The sequence below is a fragment of the Taeniopygia guttata genome, chromosome 7 (genome assembly GCF_048771995.1).
Source record: "Taeniopygia guttata chromosome 7, bTaeGut7.mat, whole genome shotgun sequence".
Lineage (NCBI taxonomy): Eukaryota > Metazoa > Chordata > Aves > Passeriformes > Estrildidae > Taeniopygia > Taeniopygia guttata.
The window spans coordinates 11,938,764-11,961,085 of NC_133032.1; the positions used below are offsets into that span (position 1 = coordinate 11,938,764).

A 22,322-nucleotide genomic window follows, 5' to 3' on the forward strand; every position below is an offset into this window, starting at 1 on the left:
AGTGGTGGGAGTGGTCATCACAGGTTACACAGTGGCCTCAGTGTGACTGTCCAGTGGCAGATGTCGAATAAGATACTGCCAATCTACCTCAGAACCCTCTGTGTTTTAAGTAGCTTAAAACCCTCCCATTATTGACCAAAATAATAATAATAAATGAAAAAACCCTTCTCCCACACCCCTCCATTAGATTTCCTTTCTTTCAGGGTAACGAAATACTTTCTGATGGAAAGAAACACCTTCACAAAGCACTTATGAACTATGATCCAGCCACACTTTGATCCATGATCGAGTTCTATCTGTGAACTGTCATCTGGAGAAACTTTGCCCAGAGTATTGCTCTTTGCCACTTGTTCCAGATCTCAGAGACATCATTTCGAAGCTCTGTCAGGATTCCTCTCCCTGCATCATGCTATGATGGTCTGCCGAAGGAACCCCAAACCCGAAACGTTTGCTATTCTGGATGACATCAATTGCCCTTACAAAGGTCCGCACTTGCCTCTCGTGGCTATGTACAGGTTTCCCGTCCCCGCCGCGTGCCCGTGGGTGGCACCGGCCGCTCGGGCCTCCCCCACCCCAACCATTCTCAGCATCCTCCTCCCGAGATGCTCGCCTCTTCCTCGCCAGTCTCATCCCACTCCTAAACGCTCCGGCACCGGCACGGCCCCGCCGCTGCCGCAGGAGCCGCGCTCCCCGCGGCCCGGGGCGGGCGGAGCGGGGCGGAGCGGGGCGGAGCGGGCGGCCCGGCCGCTCCCCGCTGCCCGCGGCCGGCGAGGCGGAGCCAGCGCGGCGCGGGGCCGGGAGCCGTGCCCGCCCGGCCGCGGCGGTGCGCGCTGAGAGCCGGCGGCTGCGCTTCCGCGGGCGGCGCCGCCGATGGACGCCTCTCTGCGCCAGGTGGGCACGGCGGGACGGGCACGGCGGCGGGGCTCGCCCCTGCTCGGGGCTGGGAGAGGCGGGGGCCGGGCGGAGGCCGGCAGGATTGCGTCTCGGGGCGAGACGGGCATCGGGGTGCCGTGCCCCGGGCCAGCAGCGCCCCGGGGCCGTGGGACGCTGCGCTCCCCGCGGGCCGCGCCGCGCCCCCGCTGCCCCCTCACCGAGACGGTCCCGGTTGCACTTTCTCTGGAGCGATGGGATGCGGAGGATTTTGTCCCCGGGCGCTCCTCAGCCCGGTGCGGCACCGCGCAACCCGTGCGAGGGGTTGAAGGGGCCGCGGGAGCCGGAGCCCGACCGATGTGTGGTGTCGGCAATGCCAACCGAGGGCTGCTTGCGGGAGGAGAGGGTTTGTCGCATGATAGTCATGGCTGCCCAGAGCCGGCTCCTTAATCCTCTGGAACGACTTCAGGGTCCGGAGCCCGCTCCTGCCTGCGTGTGTGTGCCACAGAGCGGCTGGCTGCCGCGGCACCGGGCCGGTGAGCAGGCGGCAGCGTGCGGCGGGTTCCCCTGCCCTTCGGTGCCGCTGCCCAGTCACCGTCACGCCGGCGGGCAGAGCGGCTGCCCGAGGCCGGAGCCGTACCTGTTAGCCGCGGGCTCTGGTCCCGTCTGCCCGCGCTGCCCTCCCAGGATGGGCGCACGGCCGTGCGGGCACTGTGCTGCCATGGGGACAGAGGGACTGAGTGCGCGGGGCCAGGTGCTGGGCACAGCCCAGACGCTCCGAAATTCTCTGTGCCGTTTTTCTTGCCTGAGCAAACACAGGTTTCCAGCCCAGCCTGGCGATGCCTTTGGTTGTGAGGGGCAGGTGGGTGCAAGGCCAGGGCAGACCATTCTGGACCCATGGGTGACGGTGGGTGCCCGTGGCATTGGCAGTGGCCATGGCATACACTGTGGGGTGACGGGGCCTTCTCGAGGTCTGCGGCTGAGGTCTGAAAGCCTCCTATTTGGGACATGACACATCTGCCCCCTCCAGCCCCCAGATGGTTTCCAGGCCATTAACCCCAGTGTCTGGCCTTGCGAGTCACGGGTGCGGTGGGGGAGCTAGCAGCGCTCCGGAGCAGCCCGTGGTCGCTGGGCTGGAGCAGCTGATGGGCTCGGGCCTGCCCCCTCCCTGGTGAAGCGCTTTCTTTATCAGAACAGCTGTTTTCCCAGATCTGGCCCCAGAGAGGAAGGAGTGGCTGCCCCCGGGCTGTGCGGCTGGGGCTGCCCCGCAGCATGCGGCAGCGCATCGCCCAGCATCCTCCAGCCATTAACTGATTAACCTGCTGCTCCTGGAGGTCTGGGCTGTCTGTATCTAATCAGATGAAGGCCAGGGTTTCCCAGAGGGCCATTTCACCACAGCCTTTATGCCCACCCCGCTGTCAGGAGGAACCTCCTGGCCTCTTGCAACGGGAGTAGCTACTGAGGAGCCTGAAGGAGCTGATGGAAAGGAGATGCCCAGAGGTGCACGTCTCAGCAAGTAGCACCCATCAGAGAATGGCCTGCTTTGTCCAACTCAACCTGTCCAGGCATGATTCTGCCATTATCTGAAGAAACGGGGATTTCCAGGGAAGGGCTGAGGGGGAGTCCTGGACCCAGAGTCTCTCTGAGAGTCACACCTCACAGACTTAAATCCTGATGAAGCAAGGTTGGCAAGGCTGGAGAACTGGGGTAAATGTGTGCAGGAAAGCATCAGACTTCGCTTTGCAGGAAAGGCAGTGGGGGTGGGAGAGAGGGAATGTGACTTCTCCAAAGCCGGAATGTTTGGCATTTGCTGCACCCCAGCCACTCTTCCTCCTTCTCCATGGGGGGTTCTTGGTGGGAGGGAAAGCCTGAGTAGAAGGGAGTTGCTTCACTTCTTTCTGCAGTAGAATACGAGCTTGTCCCAGGGGATGCATGTCATGTCTTAGAGTGAATAGCTTAAACCCCAGTGTGCTGTTGCCTTTGAAGGCTGCCATGCTGTGGTTGCAGCATTTAGGTTATCTCACTCAGCTCTTTGATCAGTATCTGGGATTAGGTGGGGATGCCATGGGTCTTCACAGCTCCCCTAGTTCCCCCTTTGGCATGCTGGAGACCAAAATGGCTTTGTGAAGGGCTCAACCCACTTGTCATCCTGGTTCTGCCAAGGGAGTAGTAGTTTTGCCCAGCTGTGCCAGCTCGACACTGTGGAAGGGTTTCCCATGTGCTGTGCCCTCCTCTGCTTGCAGACTCCAGGGACAGCGAGCTGCTGGGGTGTGTGCTGCTGCTGCTCTTCTCCCACTGTGTCCCAAGCAGGCCAGATTAGTAAACCTTCATCCTCAGTGAGTGGTACAGCAAAAAAATGTGTGTGTGCCTCTGCCATTGGAGCTCTGCTGTGCGGTATGGCCTAGAGAGGTGATGGATGATGCCTTTGTTCCTGCCGGGTGTGAGTGGAGGAGCCATGTGTGTGTGCTCTACCATCTCCTTGCCTGGCTGCTGCAATGAGTCCTGTGCCCAGGAAGGGAGGAGGGGCCCTGGAGGCCTGGGCTGTGGCATGGTGACAGATTATGGTTTCCCTGTGTGTCTGGAGTGTGGGCAGGATGTGGGGTTGACACAGAGGATGTGACTCGCTCTCCAATTCCCCCCTAAGGAGCAGGAATGTCATGGACAGGGTTAAAGGACACACTTCTCCCATCCTGTCCTTCTGCACTCCAGTTGGAGTGACCAGTTGGCACGGTCCCATAGTCAGTCTGCACTGAGGAGCAGCATCCAGTGGAGTCACAGATGCTGCTTTCCTTCTCATGTGCCACTGGCCTAGAAATGCTGGCATTTTAAGTGTTAAACAATTTTCCTCATTGCTCTTGTGGTGAAATCCAAAGCTTTTCATCTGTGTTGTAAAATAAATCCCCTGAAGTTCTTAAGCTTTCTGACACGGGGAGAGAAAGGCGGGGTAATTCTGTGTTCATTTCCTGCATGGCTATGGTGGTTGGAATTGTCCTCTCTACAGTTGTCATGGTCTTCACTTACTATTCCCCATGTTCTCCATCCTTCCCTGGCCACAACCCGTCTTGTCTTTGTGGCCTGGGACGTCTGCCATAGGGACAGGGAGAGGATCCATCTCTCCCAGGGAATACATGCAGATCAAGGAGGAGCCTCAGAGTCAAGGCTGTGAAGGAGTACTCAGGCTACTGGAGTTGCCCCCATGCATGCACCTGAGCTGCTTTCTTGGCCACAAACTGAGGTGGGGAGCAAGTATCTCTGCCAGGTTTCTTTTGCTCTGGAGGCTTTGCCCTGACTGATGACTACTTGATGCAAGTGGAAAGTGCCTGACTACTCCACAAAGCCATCAGGGAGTCTACAGAATGTGGCTCTGTACTGGCCACAAGACACTCAACTGAATTTGCTATGCTTTGGGCATCTAATGGCATGAAGTCATGTGTATAAACATCTGATGGCAGGAAACATGAGTAAGGAGAACAACTGAAAGGACTTGACTGCGAATGCACCTTTGCAGAGAGGAGCCTGCCTGATTCATGGGTGCAGCAGGTACAGGGCTGTTCTGATTTTTGCTTGCACGTGCAAGTCTCGCCAGCTTTGGGCTCTCTGTTGAAGCTGCTTGGATGCATCATCCAGAGACCTGTGTCCCCAGGGAGCACAGGTTATGCTAGGTAGGAACGGTTTGTACATGGCTGGATTAGGTTTCTTAATAGCTTGGTTTGCCCTTCCCATGCTCCCTGCAGTTGGGAGAAGGAGGAGCTCCTGTGAGAGAGTAACATGGCCAGATGTCCAGGAGAATCTATCCAGAGACTCTTGTCTGAGATGAGGGAAATGGTTCAGCTGATGTGGATGATGCTGACCATGAGTGATGGGCTGTCTTTACAGATAACATTAAGCCAAATGCCCATGTGTTAACAACCATTGTCTTAAGAAAATGCCATCTTGGAAAGAAAAGGTACTAGAACATCATCTTCAGCAGTGAGGCTGCTCTTTGAAGGAGTATTCTGGCCAAGTCTCTCTCCATCTCTCAGGAACAAGCTTTGCCAGCTTCCCCTCACAACCTCCTCTCAGTCTACTGAGAATATTGTGACCTCTCAGAAAGAGGACCCTTAGGGATTAAGAAGAGACAGAGAAATGCTGACTGCTACATCCATCTTGTGTATGTAATGCTCTCTGTATCAATACCACACAGAGCAACCCCTCTCTGTTTAATTAGCCTGTATAGCGCAGCTGAAGAGAAGTACCACTGTCCTTGAAGATATCCATGCAGCTAGTGTAGCATGGATGTTCCTACGCATGGAATCCTCCATCCAAGCTATGTCTCCTCTAAACCACCTAGAGTGATAAAGAGGCAGATATAGGACAAAAGGGTTTGACTGCCCTGTTTTGGAGCAGCAATTTCAAGGAAGAAAGCTCTCCTGCCAAAGGTGACATGAAGAAGTGTCTGGCGAAGAGAGAGAGTCCTGCTAGCTCCCTCCTTAGGGCATTCATCTGGAGCCAGGCTGTGTGAGCTGCAACCTTGTCAGATCCCATCAGCAGCAAGAGGGTGGGCTGGCACAGGCTGTCAGTGAGAGCCCCCACATGAAGGGAAGCCAGGTTGCCCTGGGCCAGCATGCAGCTGCCCCACTGTGGCCTCCAAAACCACCTTGTTCTGCTCTGCTTTCACTTCTTGCCACACTCACATTTAACATAATGATCACAAATGTTTTGCAATTTCTTTTTCCCATTTTGCTGTAAGGAGAATATGCGAACTGTTTCAATGTGATTAAGCTGAAACTTGTGAGAGTCTGGATTTTATGGTTATCTTTCAGTTACCCTACACTCTGCAGTTCTGCCTCCTCATTTCTGTCTGAGATCACCCACAGTTCAGCGGTGCTGTAGAGCCAAGTCTCAGGCAAAACACCTATGGAAGGTCTGTTATCAGTTGGCACAGTGCCCAGGGGACTGAAAGGTCCTGTCACACAAGTGCAATAATGATCACAGCAACTGAACTGGTGGTGGGGCCTCTCATAGATGCAGTCATCAGTGTATTTGATGAGAAGTTGGAAATTAGGGTTAGGATGATGGGGGGGTGTATTAGTGCTGTTTATTCCTGTTACTTGCATTTTGAGCCAATGAAGAAGATTTGGCTGAATCACACTTTCTAGAAGGGCTTCTTATTTCTGGAGGATCCCCTGCTTTTTGCAGTTTCTTCAAGTGGTTACACAACCTTATTTTAAAATAAATCTTACTTCATTTCTAAAGCGTCTGGCAGATCCATCCGTTTTCAGGTCCTGCTTTTCTTCTGCTTCATGAGAGTTGCTTTGTCCCAAATAACTTCTCTGCCTGCAAAAAATTATTTGCTGGTACTGGGTTGCCTCTGAGTTGCTGGCAAAGGTGAGCCAGCAAGTAGCAAGGAGGGGTCTCAGTGCTACTGTATGTCGTGTCCTCTCAACAGGGTTGAGTCAATTGAGGATGCAGGGACAGAGATGAGGTTTGCAGCCCATGCTGGGCCACATGCTGCTCTAATCCCCCCACTATCACTGTCTGGGCTAGATAGGTCAGCCCTAGCTCTGGCAAATCTACATAATGACATTAACATCTTCACAAATACTTTTGCACTACAAGGGATCTTTCTGAATAGCAAAAATGTCTGAGCCTTTTATGTTGTCTCTGGAAGGCTTCTTTGTCACACCTCAAAGCATAAGTAAGCAGTAAACTTCCTTAGTCCTGTTTATACATCCCAGACATGCATCAACTCTTGCTGAACCAAATGTCCTGGGAGTTTCTGCTCAGCAATTTGCAATCCTCTTTGGGCCTGTGACTTTCCAGAAGACATTCCTCTGTTTGAAGTACTCCTTGCATTCTTTCTCTCCTGACATGACCTTTCAGTTTGGCTGTACTTTAATCCTGTTTTGTTCTAACAGGGGCCTGTGGAATCCACAATGCTCTGATGGTCACATCCTTGTGGGTACTTGCTTATCTACCAAATGTTGGCATCTGTATTGTCAGTATTACTTTAGACTTTAGGTCCTTGATGAGAATACAAAATAGTGTTGACCCTGTCACTACAGAGATTTGTTGGAAACTCCCTCAATTAGTTGTGATTTTCCCTATCCATAACAAAAGTTTTGAGTTCCCTGTGCTGCTGTTTGCTCCTCAAGAACTGACTTTTACCAAAATATTGTGTTCTACATGGGCAACGCCACGAGAGTCACTTATGGTCCTATTTATCTTGTGTGTGCTTGCATGCAGAGAAGGAAGAAGCCTTTTGGACTAGACTTCTTTCTCCATGTTAACTGGCACTGGACAACAGTTAAAGCCAGAGTATCCTTAAGATGGAACAGCAGAGAGCAAAGCCTCTCTGTTTTCCCTGGGGTTCTCAGACTAAGCAACCCATGGTTGCTAGGGATAATCCTGCTATCACTGCTATTTAGACTCTGACTTTTTCCATCTCTTGGAATTTCCTCAGCATTACAAGACTTATAAAAAACTAGTATCAACTGTTGGGAAATTTTATTGGACAGATCTCTGGGAACTCTTGGACTTGTTGATTTTTAAAATGTTTTATGTCCTTTCCATTTACTGAAAGCACTTCAGCACCACAATGTGATGCAAGATGGGTGTTTTCCAGGGATGTTTGTTAGAAACTTCTGTAGGTCTCCATCATCACAGCACCAACCCTGCCGGAGTTCAGGAAGTGTTTGGACTTCTGGATATTGGATTGGATATGGATATTCTGAATATTCTGGAGCACATGGTGTGACTCTTGGGATGGTGCTCTGCAGGGTCAGGAGTTGGACTTGATAATCTTTGCAGGTTCTCTCCAACTCAGTTTATTCTGTGATTCTATGATAATTCCCAGTGCTGCCATCCACATTTAGTAGTTGGATGCTGCTACTAGCACATGTCTTTGTATCCAGTGATGTTAGAAAATAGTGAAACAGAGACTCTGCTGTCTTTCCTGTCTCCCAGCTTCTTTCTTACATGGGTTGTTTGCCCCATTTTTCCCTACTTCCACTCTTATTTCAGATTGACTGAGAGTGCATCCCAGCTCAGAGGCACTCCATTTGCTTTCTGAGTGGTATTTGAAGGAAGGACACACAGGACGAGCAAACACCAGGAAAATGTGTCACATTAAGAGTTTAAAAACCTGAGATTACTTTATTAGTGAAATGACAAATAGGGGGAGACATGGCAAAAGAGCAGAAAATAATGGATGAGACAGAGAAGGTGGATTGAATTCCTCTCTGTGCCTCTACCTCTGACCGCAAGAAAAAGGGATTTTCTGCTTCACAGTGATGAGACTGGTTTAAAAGCATACATTTCTGTATAGTGTGTGAGTAGATGGTAGAACTTCACAGGGCAGGGAAAGTCATGGATGGGGCAAGATGCAAAGAGATATTGGACATAATACCAAATTATGCATAATAAACATTGCAGAAGAAATACTGTTTCAGGGCTCTTGTCTGAGATTTTTACAAAACATGTGGCACTGGAGCTGCTAAGTGACAGACCGCTGTATCCTTGTGGCTTCCTGAGGCCCTGAGCTCTATTTTGTGGACCTCGAAGACTTGTCAACTGTCCCTCAGCCCCTGAAGCCATTGGCTGAATTTGAGAGAGGGAGGGAACTGCAAGGAAGCTGCCTCGCTATATATTTGGTGGCAAGTGGGAGAGGCTTCTTTGAGAAGCACTGCCCAAGTTGAGAGCAGGGTAGGAAAACCTTTTACTTGCTCAGTTTTGAGCTGCAAGCTGCTCGGGGGAAGTTTTGCTAGGGCCAGGCTGGGCTTTAGCAGATGCCATGTTATCGCTTTCTTTCAGGGCTACAGAAGAGATGTAAGAAAGCCAGTGTTGCTGTGATGTGACATCTGTAGATACCCATGTGATTAATGTGTTTAGGGAACAACTTACTTCAATTCAGTTCCTAACTGAAGTTTTAGGCAAGGAAGAGCTTGTAATGAAGGCATGGAAGTGGTGTTTACTTTTATGAACATAATGAAATTCAGTGTACATTTTCAAGACTGGTGAGAATTTCTCAGGTTGCAAACTCTGTAGGACTATTACGTTATCTGAGAAGGAGAGTGAGTCCACTGCCCATGGTGGAATTGCAGGGGGCAGCTCATCTTAAACTGAGCTTGGAGAGAGTGTACAGTGAAGTCCAGAGGGATTCACACCTGCCTCCTTTCTGTGCACCTTGTGCTCATGGCAAAGGGCAGCTCTGAAGTAACAGCTGGGGGCTCATTCCCTCCCTTCCCATGACAAGCAGCTGGCGTGGTTCCTGTCGTTTGTAGCTGCCTCTTTGAGAAGATTAAGAATTACCTCCATGAAGCAGGCATTTCCTGGGAAATATTTGGAGATGTTCTGGAGAGTGAGAAGAGAAACTGTGCAGCAGCCAAACTGGGGGAGGAGACAGGAACAGAACAGATGGGAGGGGGAGGCAAAAGGGGTGTGGGAAGCAGTGCATGTACATCAGTGACCAGAAGTGACAAAACTGCTCTTAGATTATTTAAAATGCACAAACCTTTTCCTGATACTGTTATCCTGCAAAGCTGCTGGCAGACTGAGGGCTCTTCTTCTTAATTAGTGAGGAATGGGGCTGCTAACTTGCAGAAATAGAATGAGTCATGGGCTCAGCCTAGGCTGCAGCTCTGCAGTAGCTGGACCCATGGCTGCAGTTTGTGCCCAGCTCTGAGCCCTGCTGGCTTGCAGGGGTTGCCTGAGCTCAGTGAACTGATGTGTGGGAATTGTGGGACCAGACAGGTGCAATCCAGTCCCTTTTTGCCCTGCAGTGTGTCCTCCTCATGCTGAAAAAGAAGTAGACGTTTGTTATCCCTGCTGCTGTTGCAGGTATTGTTCGTCTTGCTAGCTGCTCCATGTTGGCTGCTGCCATCTGAGCTGTTGCTTCTTGTCTCTCTTACCTGTGATCTCTGGGCTGCCCCTCCCTTCCAGCAGCTGGTCCTGACTTTGCTGATCAGATACAACCCATGGCTTCATTTCAGCCTGCCATCAGAAAAACAGCAAAGTTGCATTCCTTACCATATGGGTCTAGGCTGCCAGGGACTCCCCCTCCCCACCAATCTTACATCCATTAGCTAAGGCTCTTTATATTTGTCCTATCACTTATTCATGATCATCCAGATCAATCTCTTGGAAAGTGCATTTATTGAAACCTGATTCCGGCTTTGTCTGAATTGCAAGGGCCTTTCTAGCCCAGTCTCTGCCTCGTGGTTTGCAACCACAGAGCCCACTGAGGCTGGGAAAAGAGCTGGCTCAGCACTCTGGTGCTAAGAGAGCCCTTCCTAAGCCTAGGAGCATATGGATCCATTGCCAGGATAAACACAAGACTTGGATGCCCAATACCCACTGAACACCCTCAGTGTGCCAGGAGGACAAAGGTAAGTTATGTGTACAGTATTTGTAGTTGGAAACTTGTTGCACCCACAGAGCTTTTTGACTCTCAGTGCAGGGCTGTACATTTTTGAGACATCCCTGCCTCTTGCAGAATGGTGATTTGGTATAGTTACCTAAATCAAGGAAGGCACTGCAAGAACCTCTTGTAGTGTTGTGTTTGTAAATAGGTCTGGAGGCTAAGATAGTCCAATTCAAACACAAAGAAACCATTAAAAACATCCTGTACTGGAAAAAGCAGACAACTGTACATTACTTTCACACACTGAAAGGTGTCTTCCAAACAAACCACTTTTCCTCTCTGAATAATCCCTGGAAAATTGATGCAGCCATCCTGGTTTAGCCTCTCCTTAGCATGTTACTCCTGGCAGTTGTGTAGGTTTGTGCACAAGGAGGAATGGGATGTCTAAGTGCGCTCAGAGAGAGGCAGCACTGCTGTGTCCTGAAGTTCAGCGAGGCAGCTCATTCTTGCTTGTCCTTGGGAAGAAGCAGTTTCCAGAAGACAAAGGACATCCTGGGAAAACATGAAGATTCAAGAGTAGTCCAGAACACATGAGTAAGGAGAACAGAATAGGAAGACTTGTTTCTGAAGAGTGATACAGTTGTGGAATGCTTTCTCATGTCAGTCCCTGAATGGGTCTCCTGCTGGGCTGGGAGGCCCTGGGGAGGCCAAGGCACCTGCATGTGCAGTTTTGTGTCTTGTGCTCTGGAGCTTACCTTGCTGCCTTCAGCAGCTGGTAACTGATGAGAGTGTAGCTGCTGGCTATGCTCTAATGCGTGGATGCCCATTGCTGCTGCACTCAGGGCTGTGTGCTGCCTGTCTGCCCATTGCTGCTGCACTCAGGGCTGTGTGCTGCCTATCTGCTTCTCTGCCCATTCCCTGGGTGCAGCACACCAGATCTCCCTTATTCTTTCCCTGCTGACACAACATAGTGCATCTCCTGAGATGAGATACAGGCATGTGAGTGCATGTGAGTTCCGGTTTCAGTCACTCTAAAAAAAAAAAAAAAAAAAAGACATAGAAGGCCAAGAAATCTGTGGCTTCATTTGAATTTTGATATCATGAATAGCAGGAAATGTTATTTATTTCTGAGTCTAGGATCCAAAGTGCCATGTGTTATTTGAACTGAGAAATGACCTCTTAGAGTTTACTGTCCACAATGGAATGCCTGATGGTGTGACCATGGGCCAGTACTGATGAAACACTGCTCTCTGTATGCAAGCAACTTTATTTTCTAAATTACAACCCCATGGTACAGGATCACTTTTCAGGATTGTGCTTTGCTGTGCACTTTGTGGCAAGGCAAGTTCATGGGCAGATTGTTACTGAGGCCATAGGAATGAGGATGTTGGTCTCAGAGTATGTTTAACATCTGAGTGACCTGCCCTTGATAATAGGAACTGGTCCATTAGTGTTTTATTCTTCTTTCAGTTCCTGCTCTTTGAAACCAAAGCAACAGACCAGCCTAATAAACTTCTAGTAAAAGAATAATTGGAAGGGGATGAGCTCATTATATAAGAGGCTTGAGTTAACTATGTGATTGGTATTCAGCCAGCTGTTCCTCCTCTGTCTTTTAAGGGGTTCTCTTCAAATTGGTGATTGTTTGTTGCTTCATTTTGTTAAACTGTTTTGTCTGTGGGTGAAGGTGGACCTTCTGTATCCCAGAATGAAATGCTCTTGTCCTAGAAGAGCAGGGTTTTCCCATCATCTGGTGCTTGTGGGAGCTGGGCCCCCCCAGATCTGGCACGTTGCTGCTGGGCAGTGCTCAGTCCTACTGACCTCGCTTCTCTTGTGGAAGTTAAGTCTTGCTGTCTGACAGGTTTTGGAAGTTTTCTGACCAATTTAATCTTTTCAACTGATCAATGAGATGTGTGGCATTGGGGGAGAGGGGAGTAAAGTGAGGGTAGTCTCTTTGGTGTCACCATCTGCTCCTGTATTTAGTCAAGGCTCCTTGGGGAATTTCATGTTTAGAGAAAAAGGCTGATGGAAGGAGATGCACTAAAACAAACTCTGCCTTTCAGGAAATGGGGCTATGGCTATGCTGTGCAGAAGTTAAAATAATTGTTTGCCCTGTGGTTCTTTGTCTGGCTACCTCAGCACAATATTCCTTTTGGAAACACCATAACTGGGTGCAGTTACTCTGTTGTGCAGAGGCAATTGCTGTTGTACAAACAGCTACAACATCAGGGTAAACGGAAATAAGTCGTTCTGGGCAGCTGAAATATCACAGTGCCTGGGAGATTCAGCATGTTGCCTTCTATTCCTTAGCAGCACACAGAAGGACCTGCCATAAGTTTGTGTGGTGTTGTACAGAAGAGCTATGTCTCCTTAGAGGAGTATTTGTTAATGCTTTTGCACGTGGACCTCTGCTGGGAAAGGGGTCTGAATCAGTCTGGGCTTTTAGATAATTCCTATGTGTTGAAGATAGCTGAGTGATCCCATTGCCTATGTCCCCCTTTCCCTTCTAAGTGGTACCTATTAAATAACAATATTCATGCCCATGGATTGTCTCTTCTGCATCAGATTATCAGCTGCCTGTCTCTCCAAGTTAATTTCTGAGCTCAGGGAGCAGAAAGTCTGTGTAAGCTGGAACTCCCTGGTCTCCAGGGGCAGCCTGTGTAGGGTGCTGTGATGGTGGCACACTCCCATACACAGGGCGTGTGTGCTGTGGCACTGGGACACAGTGTGGATGGCAGGGTGCAGACTTGTCTTGTGATTAAACTGCACTTGCCTCAGGCTCTCATCTCTGCTGTCCTGGGTTACTAGTGTCTGAAGGCATTGATATACATTGATATGTGTTGATATTGGGGATGTTTACACTAAGTGTCTTATAAAAGGCTTTCTTTCATCCCACTGTTTGGAGACACAACCTTCCTGTTTTCTGACTCTTTGCTTTCTGCCATGGTGGTAATAGGAGTCTGGTGAAAGTAGTAAAAAAATCTTTGAACACATGTTGCTGTTCGTATGTTTATGCACACTAGTCAGAATGCGATTTGGGAAATTGAAGATTTCTCAAGAGCAATGTCTTGCCCAGATGCCTCAGGACACTTTATTTCAAGCATCCAGAGTTTCAGAAAGCCTAAGAGGATGTAACAAATCCTCTGTATAGTTCCTCAAAATCTGTGTGGGATGTACTGTCCATACCAGCTCTCTGGGATCTCAAATCTCAAACATAAGATTCCATTTTTTTCTGTTGCTATTGTTCACTGGCCACGAGGATGATCTTTCAAGACCATCCATGGGCTTAGGTGCTGATCAGATGCAATGGTGCTTTTCATTCACTTGGTGAGGGGAGATTAATCTGCTTGATGTAGAAACTCTAGACCAGAGCACAGCAGTAAAGCTAGACTTATATACTCATTTTTAATGTCATTAAACCCAGATCTTTTATTGGGAGGACTGGAGGTTGGCCTGTAGATGTATCTCCTACAGTAAGGAAAGTCCAGGGTACTAAAGTGTTTAGAGTGACTTAAGTAGTTTAAAAAAACCCACCGACACTAAAAACAAATCATTAAAAATAGAATTAGTGTTTCACATTTTGTATAATGTAATATAGAAACACTATTCAATTTCTTCAAACATATTAAGCCTACAAGCAAAGAGCTAATGGTGCTGATGGGATTAAGAGGGTAGGAAGGGCTTAAAGCTCATGATCAATAATTTAGGGGCATAAAAAAAATTTAGGAAGAAAGTCAGTCTATGAATCAATGAAAGGCAGAATGGCCCTAATGTTACTCAACAGTTGAGCACTTTGGATTTTTCTCAATATTTATCTAATCAGAGTTCATGTGATGTCTATGGGAAGACATGGAAGTGATTAGTTTGCAATAACTGAAATGTGGTGTGGCTTCCTGCCTAGCTCTGTAATTGCAGGTCATGCTTGCCCTGATCTGCCTTCATGCTCCTGCTCTTTCCCTTGTACCAGGTCCCACAGGCAGAAGAGGACAATCCAGCAAACTTGCTTTCCCCATTATTTTGGTAGGCAAGCTGAGATCTACCTGTCCTGCAGATCCCTGCCTGTGTGTTACGAGAAATCTGGGTTTGTGCTGAGACTTGTCTTGAGAGACATAGAGAAGTTTAAGATGTTGTAATGTACGTGAAACATCATCTATAAAAACAGATAAAAACACCAGTGCATACATACATCAGGCATAAGGACCGTTGTGTATACATCAGTGTATATATACATCAGAGAAACACTCAGGTCATCTCACTTACCAAAGGAAACTCTTGCCAGAGTTTGCAAACAAAGCTCTGTGAAATCCTCTTTGCTGGTGATTGCTGGAAGCATTTTGACTTACAATGATGCGTGGGTGTATTCTTTACATTGTAAACATGCTTTATTTATATGTTCTATTATTATTATAGCATGACTTTTAATGACCAGTTATTCCAAATTTTAAAATATTTAGACAGTCAAACTAACTATCCTGTGTGTTGGTATCTTTCTATAAAAATTGGTGTTTCTTTACTTTAGTTTCCACATGAAGCTCATTAAAACTGCTTTTTCTTCTGCTCCTGTTACATTAAGAAAAACCAAAACAAATTTCTCTGAAAATGTAAGTAGGACTTATTTAAATATTTTAAGCAGCTGTAGCTTGGAAGTAGCCTCTAAATAGCTCAGCTTCCCCCAGCTTTCCTTGGGTGCAGATCTCACAGGCTCCAGGTCTTTCTAAGGGGATGTCTTCTTGTTTTTGCAGGGTGCCAGGGTATGGCTGCAGGAGCAGGACCAGCTGCAGCCATGCACTGTTGGCTTCTGTGCCAATGGAAATGTTCTCTTCACCTCAGATTATGGCATGGTAAGTGAAGTTTGCATGAGTGTGTAGCCTATGCCAAGCTGTAAGATGGACTTCCTGGTTTTGCATGACCATCATGTTGAAATTTATCAATGGAAATGCTGCAGTTGTATCTGAAACTGACCTGGATCTGTTACACCAAAGATGTGACAAATGTTAAAAAGAGAAGATTGCTCTTCTTGTTCTCTTCATTTCTCTGCCTACCTCACTTTTTTGGTTTCCCTTGTGCCATCTTTGAAGGAGTTGCATGAAAAGCCTAACAAAATCATTATAGTTGTTGAATGCTCCTGGAAGGAGGCAGCTCCAATAACCAAGCAGCCCTTCCTGCCAAGCTGTGCCACTCTCAGGGTGCTTGTGCTCACCACCAGCTGCTTCAGCAGCTTTTGCTGCCAGCCCTTTGTGCCAGGGGCGCGTGGCAGTGGGCTCCCTGTGCCAGTCAGTGTGTAGAGGCAGCAGAGGTACACAGCTCAGCAGGCAGCCAAGCTCCCCTGAGAGCAGAGCTCTCCAACAATGGTAAGAACAAGCTTATTTCCTGCCTGATTTCCAGCCCTGTGCTGCATATGGTTCCCTGGTACTGCAGCACTCATGGAATAATGTTGGTAGGAAGGGACCTCTGGGGATCATCCAAGTCCTCAGTGAGTCAGCTCACCTGGCTAACCCTGGGAAAGCTTTCCACAGCCTTCAGGGAGGTTCCTGGTGAGTCAGACTGGTGCCTGGGCTGGGAGGAGGATGGGGAAATGGGCAGGACTGTGCCCTCCAGCAGTGAGCAATTACACCTGCTCAGCTGTTCTGGTGAATGGGCCCTGCAGGTGGCTGCTTTGTTACAGAAAAATGGACAGGTTTTCTTCAGCCTCTTACCTGCCAAACAAAGGAGGGCACAGGGGGAAAGGGGATTTAGAACTCTGGTTTGTCACTAGTAGGACCCTCGTGTTTTTCAGTCTTGCCTTAAAAGATTTGAAGTCATCATTCTTTTATAAAGAGCCTGATTTGTTTCTCAGAGATGGAAAATCCCCAAGTAAACACAGATTTTTTTAAATGTGGTTACTGTAGTCTCTTAGACCCCTTCTTGAGGAGTTTACTTGTATGGGTGTGCTGGGTGTGCTGGATATCACTAACACATTTTAAGGGATCATGAGTAATGCAGCAGCCTCCAGAGGGACAAAAAACCGTGAATACTTCTGTGTGACTTTCCCAGTTCTGTCTCTTCTGACATGCTGCTGTGGCCTTGTAAAATCTTTAAAACCCATCTGGCATCTCTGAAAGGACACCAGAAATCCCACTTTAGAGCTGTCTGTGTGGGTGCACTCACTTCCAGCCTGTGCCTTGTATGCTGGAAAAGATACTCAGAATATGCTCAGGATAATGCTTGGGGGCTTACAGGTGTGAAAAAAAAAAAAAAAAAAAAAAAGCTGGGTTTGGGTTTTTTCCTTCCATGAAACAGGAAACCACTAGGCTGGAGAAGCATGTGCTTTATGCTTATGGAGTAAAAGCTCCTGGTGATCATTAAAGGGCTTTCTTTATTCAGTGCCACCCACAAGAGCTGTCCTGTGTGCTTCCCTCCTCTGCCACATTCATTGCTTCATACCTGTACTGGCAGTCCTGCCCCAGGTGAGAACTCTGATAAATATCTTCACTTTGGGTTGGATGGGGCAGTTAATCACTCTGATTTTTAGGACCCCCAAATCTAGTGTCCTCATGTTTGCTGTGGCCCAGCATCTCTGCAGCTCTTGCAGCTCTGAGGTAAGAAATCCAGTCACGATTCAAAACTTTTGTCATTTGTTTTCACTTCCTTAAAAACACCTCAAGCAATAAATCCATGGGAAATGCTACTTCCTGGGAGGAAAGGAGGAGCTTTGCTTATGAAACACAAAATTGGAAACCACGATCCAGACAAAACAGCCAAATGCTTTCTGGATAAATATAACTTGGATGCCAGGTGGGAGCTTTGCTTATGTGCTCAGGATGGCACTAATGGATGGAATTGAGTTTGAAAAGGAATAATTTCTCCCTTGCTGAGCCTGGTGAGCAGCATTGGCAAGCCTCATCTTGGCTTGTTTCCTGCCCAGATTTTGCTTTATTCCTGACCATTGCAGGGCATTGGAGAGCGTCATGGTCATGCTACCCTCACTTTGGGCTAAATCTGAGGCAAATTGAGTTTATCACTGGTGAGAAAGTATAAATCTTTGGGTGTGAGGTGCCTGTTAGACTGAAAGCTGATTATTTTATTTCCCAAAAATAAACATCGGATTATTAACTCTGATAACTTTATTTTTTATATACTAGTTTGTTAGATGTTCTGGCAGCAACTTTGCTGAGAGATCAGTTTGCCTGAGTTCTTACTTGCTTCAGGAAAAATCAGCTACCAGCTGTTCAGTAGTGCTGAACATCAGGCCTGGCATCTTCCTGGAACAGGATGATGGGAGAGGATCTTTGAAATTGCTCTCCTGGCAGATTGCTGGAAGCATCCAGGGATGAGCAGTGGGGTAACAAAAGCTTCCTTACTGGGACTCTGAGGGTGGAGCATCATCCTGTTTGTGTCTCAAACCTCTGAGCTCCTTGAAGAAAGTCACTTTGACAGTCTTGGGACATGGGCTTGTGTCCAGGAGCATGGATGATCCTTGCAGCCTGTTGGTGATGCAGAGACTGGAAAAGCTACCCTCTTCCCTGGAGGGCAGAGAACAAATGAAAAGCTTTCTTCCAGTGCCAGGGAAGACCTGAACACTCTCCCACATGTCACAAGTGTCTTCCAGAGGCACAGAGCCATCACCTCCCAAACCTCAGTGGGGTTGGAGGCCCCAATCAAGTGGCTCAAGGCAGGTATAACAGGTGATTTTCTAAGCCCTACTAATAATTTACTTGTGTATTTAGCACCCCTGTTCCTCTTCAGGGTTCCATTTTCTCCCGTGTTGTCTACAGGAACAAGCAAATGAACTCTGAGCACTTTTCATGCATAGCAGCCTCTGGGCACAGGTACTGCCAGCCACCTGATATCTTTTAGGACACTTGTCCACTCAGCTTTTTGTCTAAATGTTTTCTTAATGTTTCTCTTCTGGCCCAAATGGCTGCAAGTGCTGACACAGCAGTAGTAAATGAGTAAGTACCAGGGAAGATCACATCATACTGTTTTTTACTTGTCCTCTTCCAAATTTTGTGTAAGTCAGCAGACAAGAGAGAGCCAGGGTCATTTGCTGCCTCCTGGTTTGAAAGTGTTGTACTGATTTTGTTCCTGACAGTCCAGTTCGTGTTGTGCATCTGCAGTTTGTACTCTCCTGAATTTAATTGTCACATTCTCCCTTTCTGCTCCTTCAGTTTTCTTGTGAAAGTGCTTGAAGTCTCTGCCCTGAAGAAGAAAAAAAATGCTTTCTTTTTTTTTTTTTTTTTTTTTTTTAGGGTCATGCTTACAGAGTGGGGGTCCTTCTGGCTGTCAGACCTCTCTGACACTCAGGAGCAGAAATGGTGTGGAGAGACCTGGAGAGAACCTTTTTGCTGGACTGGGCTTTGTTTGACAGTGATCATGAACTATGTATTTTTGAAAGCCTCCTGGCTGGTGAAAGAAGTGGGCTGTGAAGGAGTCTGTCAGTGGAGAGACCGAGTAGTACTTTCCACACAGGTGTGACTGGTCAGAAATGGGGTGAACACACCTGAGGGACTGAGCCAGCTCCTCCTCCCCAGCTCCCTCCTGGAACAGAGCTGCTCTTGTGGCTGTGCATCATGGTGATCTTGTAAGAGATGCTGTGCTGGGTTATTGCTGCCCTGCACGGCGGGGTGCAGGCTCAGAGCCCTGCAGGGTGAGCACCTGCAGTGTGCTGCAGCTGTGAGCGCCCTGCAAGGGACTCGCAGGGTGGCTCGCTGGAGGGGGCTGGGTGACCTCATTCTGTCTGCAGCTGCAGGGACAGCCTCTCCCCAGCACTGACAGCAGCACTCCAAGGAGGTGGGCAGGAGAAACCAGTCAGAGCAAGGCTACAGGTCAGAGGTGGTTCTCTATGGAGCCTATCGGTTTCTTGCTGGCACTCAGGAGGGCTGACAAGCAGGGATGGAAATGAGGTAGAGACCAGAGCCCCGGGAGAGGAGGAAAAGCACAAGATTCTTTGGAGGGGTTACTGTGGAGACCAGTTTCCTTCTCCAGGATGCTTATATGAAGTCTCCCATCTGTCTCTCTTTGGGTCTTACCATCTAGCACCGCTTTGGATGCTGTGTGGAAATGGCACATGGCTGAATCCAAGAGTGGGAAGCAACTGAAATAACTTGCGTGAAATGCCAGCATCGTGCTTGAGGAGGAGGAAAGGAGGGCTGGGATGTGAGTGTGGTGGAGGGGAACAGTCACATAATCTCAGCTGTGTTGAAAGGGGGTGAAGGAGACAGCCTGATAACTGAAGAGTGGGTTATTGAGGAGGAGAAAGCTCTGGCAGGAGGAAGGATGCAACAATTGAGGCAAGATGAGTGCAACTGCACAGAGATGAGTACTTCCTAGAGCAATGATAGAAGTTAATAGGTGTCACTGTACAAATATTTTGAAAGCTGTATCATACACATACGTGTCATCACACAGAGAGAATGTTACTGCTCTATTTGGCGTCTCATGTGCTTTGCTTTCTTTTGCTCTTGAGATGACAAACTCTTCCAGATGCTCTCTGGCTGCTGCTATGTGTAGCAGAGTGCAGGGCCAAACTTGGAATGTGAATTAGCTTTTCCTCTACTTCCCCATGGTCAGAGACGTGATCTCACCTGTGTTATTTGTGAAAGACTGTTCCTGGTCTCTTGGGAGCAGTTGCCATCATTATTCACAGTAATGACTGCAGTATGTAATACCTATCCTAGCAGATGGAGGCTGGTACTTTGCTCCTATCAAGGGGAAATTCAGTAACCTTATGTTATGTGTGAGAGATTGGCTGTGGAGCAAAAGAAGGGAGTATGTTGGATGATTTCTGGCCAGGGGGCTTAAATATGTAGGAACAGGAAGGGCAGGGTGCCTGTAAAAGTAGGGAGCAGATCTGTGTCTTATTCATTTCCTTTTCCAGTACCAAAATATAAAGGTGCACATTTCTGGTAGGAAATCAGACCACGTGCCCAGGTGTCATTAGCTTATTTGTCCTTCTTCCCATTCTTCCAGGTGTTCCAGTACCCCAAGGCCACCCTTTCCAGAGAAAAGGTCTTACCCATGCACCAGACCAGCGTTGATGGGGTAGAAGACATGTCCATGCTGGGAGATCTGCATGAAGCTGCCATCCTGCTTAACCTCCACCAGCGCTACCAGCAGGGTAACATCTATGTAAGTGCTAAGTGCTCGTCCCTTTTGGCTTAATGGTTTCTGTTTAGCTTCAGGGCTGCCACTTTGCATGTGAAGTACTGATGTTATCCTTGTCTCTTGAGGACAGGAATTGGAGGGGATTTCCTGCCTTGCCAGCTCCATCATCCCTGTGAGATCCTACCCTCTTTGCCTCTGTGGAGGAACTTCCAAAACATGAACGTTCACCTCTGAGCTTCATGGCAGTTGTGCAGCTCTGTGTCCTCTGCAAACATCCATGTCAATGTGTCTTTTACATTCCCCAGGTTCCCCATTATGGCTGTTCCATGTTTTATAAGGCCAAGCAGAGTGAAAAGTGCAGCATATGCAGGGGGTTGCTGAGTATCCCTCCTGATCCAGACAAAGATACTGCCTAACAAAACTAGGAATGCAAACCTGTTGCCAAACTCTTCTGCTTTTACATGCAGTTTTTTCTTTTGGTTTTTTTTGGGGTTTTTTTGATTGCTCTGCTCTCCTTGCACAGATGAATGAATACTCATAGCATCTCCTGATTTCCCTCTCAGAAGGGAGACAAGTGGTAGGAAAGGGACTTGTGAGGAAAAGCACACGTGGGACAAGACAACCCTGAACTGCTGGGATGGCAGTGCTCTGCTAAGATGTGGAGAGAACAAGGAATATAGATTACAAAGACTGTCTTACCTTGCTTGTCCATGCAATGTGCACAGAGACTTTGCAGAATATGACAGAAAAAATGTAAATCTGTCTGTGTTGCATAGCAACTGTTATCAAGGCAACCAAACCATATGTACCTGTATTCCAGTAAATTATCAGTAAAGTGACCCTGTTTCTGAACCATCTCCTGCACTGGATGCAGAGGAGACTGTAAATTATCTTTTTTTTTTTTTTTTCCTCTTTTTCTGTAGGCACCTTTGACTGTCTGGTAACACAGCCTTGTGACCCTGTGACAGTACCCATGTGCACACACTATTTTGATGGTCCATATCCTTGCTGCTCTTCTTGTCCTGTGTTTGACACATGCTATGTGTTTGTCCAGCTTTTGACCCATTTGGGTATACGCCTCCTGTTCTTCCTCACACCTTAAAATGCGATGCAGGATTCTCTTTTCAGTCTGTGCCTTGTACCAGAAATGCCACAACACCAGCAGTGTCATAGCAGCTTCACCTCCTCAAGCCTTTCAGCTAGCTCTGATGTGGCATTCCTGCTCTTATTCAGCATTAGTTCTGCGTCTTCTCCATCTGGGCATAAAGGTGTTAAAGTTTAACACCTTTACACCTCGTTTTTTGCCTTTGCATAGTGCATGAATCTCAGATGTGCATCTTGGGCCTGAAATTTTTGGAGATATGTGAAGGGGCCTGACCTCTGTAACATGCTCAGTACTGGGAAGAGCCCCTCAGTGTAGGATTATTAGCCCTACCATCCATGAGCTCCTAAAGGGGATCCTTTCTGATCAGGGAGTGTAGGTAGCAGTTTATCTAGACTGGTCTGGCACCCATAATTAATTTACTACAGCAATACTGACAAGCTCAACAGTACCTTTTGTTTTCCAGATAAATACTGTTTGAGCTCTACCAAGCTGTTGAAGGAAATTATGTGAGCACAGCAACAGCCTTTATTGCTTAAAAAAAGTAGACCCAACATAATGTGAGTGATGTAGAAATGAGCCAGGGGCTGTACTGCCACATTTCATGCTGTCCTTAGCAAAGCCATGCCTAACCATCTAAGTAGGATCTATTGTCCTGAGAAGTAGACTTGCCACATGTGGCTTGTCCTGCTCTGGAGAGTTCTTTTGGGGCAATTATTTTGCTGATAGAGTAGCTGGTACATACATGGTCTTACTGCTATTAAAAATTATGGACAGAAATTGTCTATAAGGGAATGCATGTGGTGAGCAGACTGCAACTGGGTGATGGAAAAGTTTTCTAGGAACACGTTTGAAACACCTTTGAACACATCTCTTTGAAAGAGATGGCTGTACTGGAAGAAGTTCTGGAAAGGACTTTCCAGAAGTTCT

General features: G+C 47.8%; 1 protein-coding gene across 2 annotated transcripts in view; it reads left to right on the plus strand.

The window, feature by feature from the left end:
* The first annotated feature begins 740 nt into the window (after positions 1-740).
* The window catches only part of LOC100221738 (unconventional myosin-X), an 89,751-nt gene continuing 68,169 nt past the window's right edge, over positions 741-22,322 (plus strand). Inside the window, exons 1-3 of one of the 2 annotated variants that reach the window (XM_030278342.4) lie at positions 741-891; positions 14,950-15,048; positions 20,156-20,314. In XM_030278342.4, coding sequence (XP_030134202.4) covers positions 871-891; positions 14,950-15,048; positions 20,156-20,314 — 279 coding nt within the window. In that variant the 5' untranslated portion in view covers positions 741-870. Of the gene's footprint in view, positions 892-14,949; positions 15,049-20,155; positions 20,315-22,322 lie in introns of those variants that run through there. The other variant, XM_032749380.3, reaches the window with a different exon arrangement.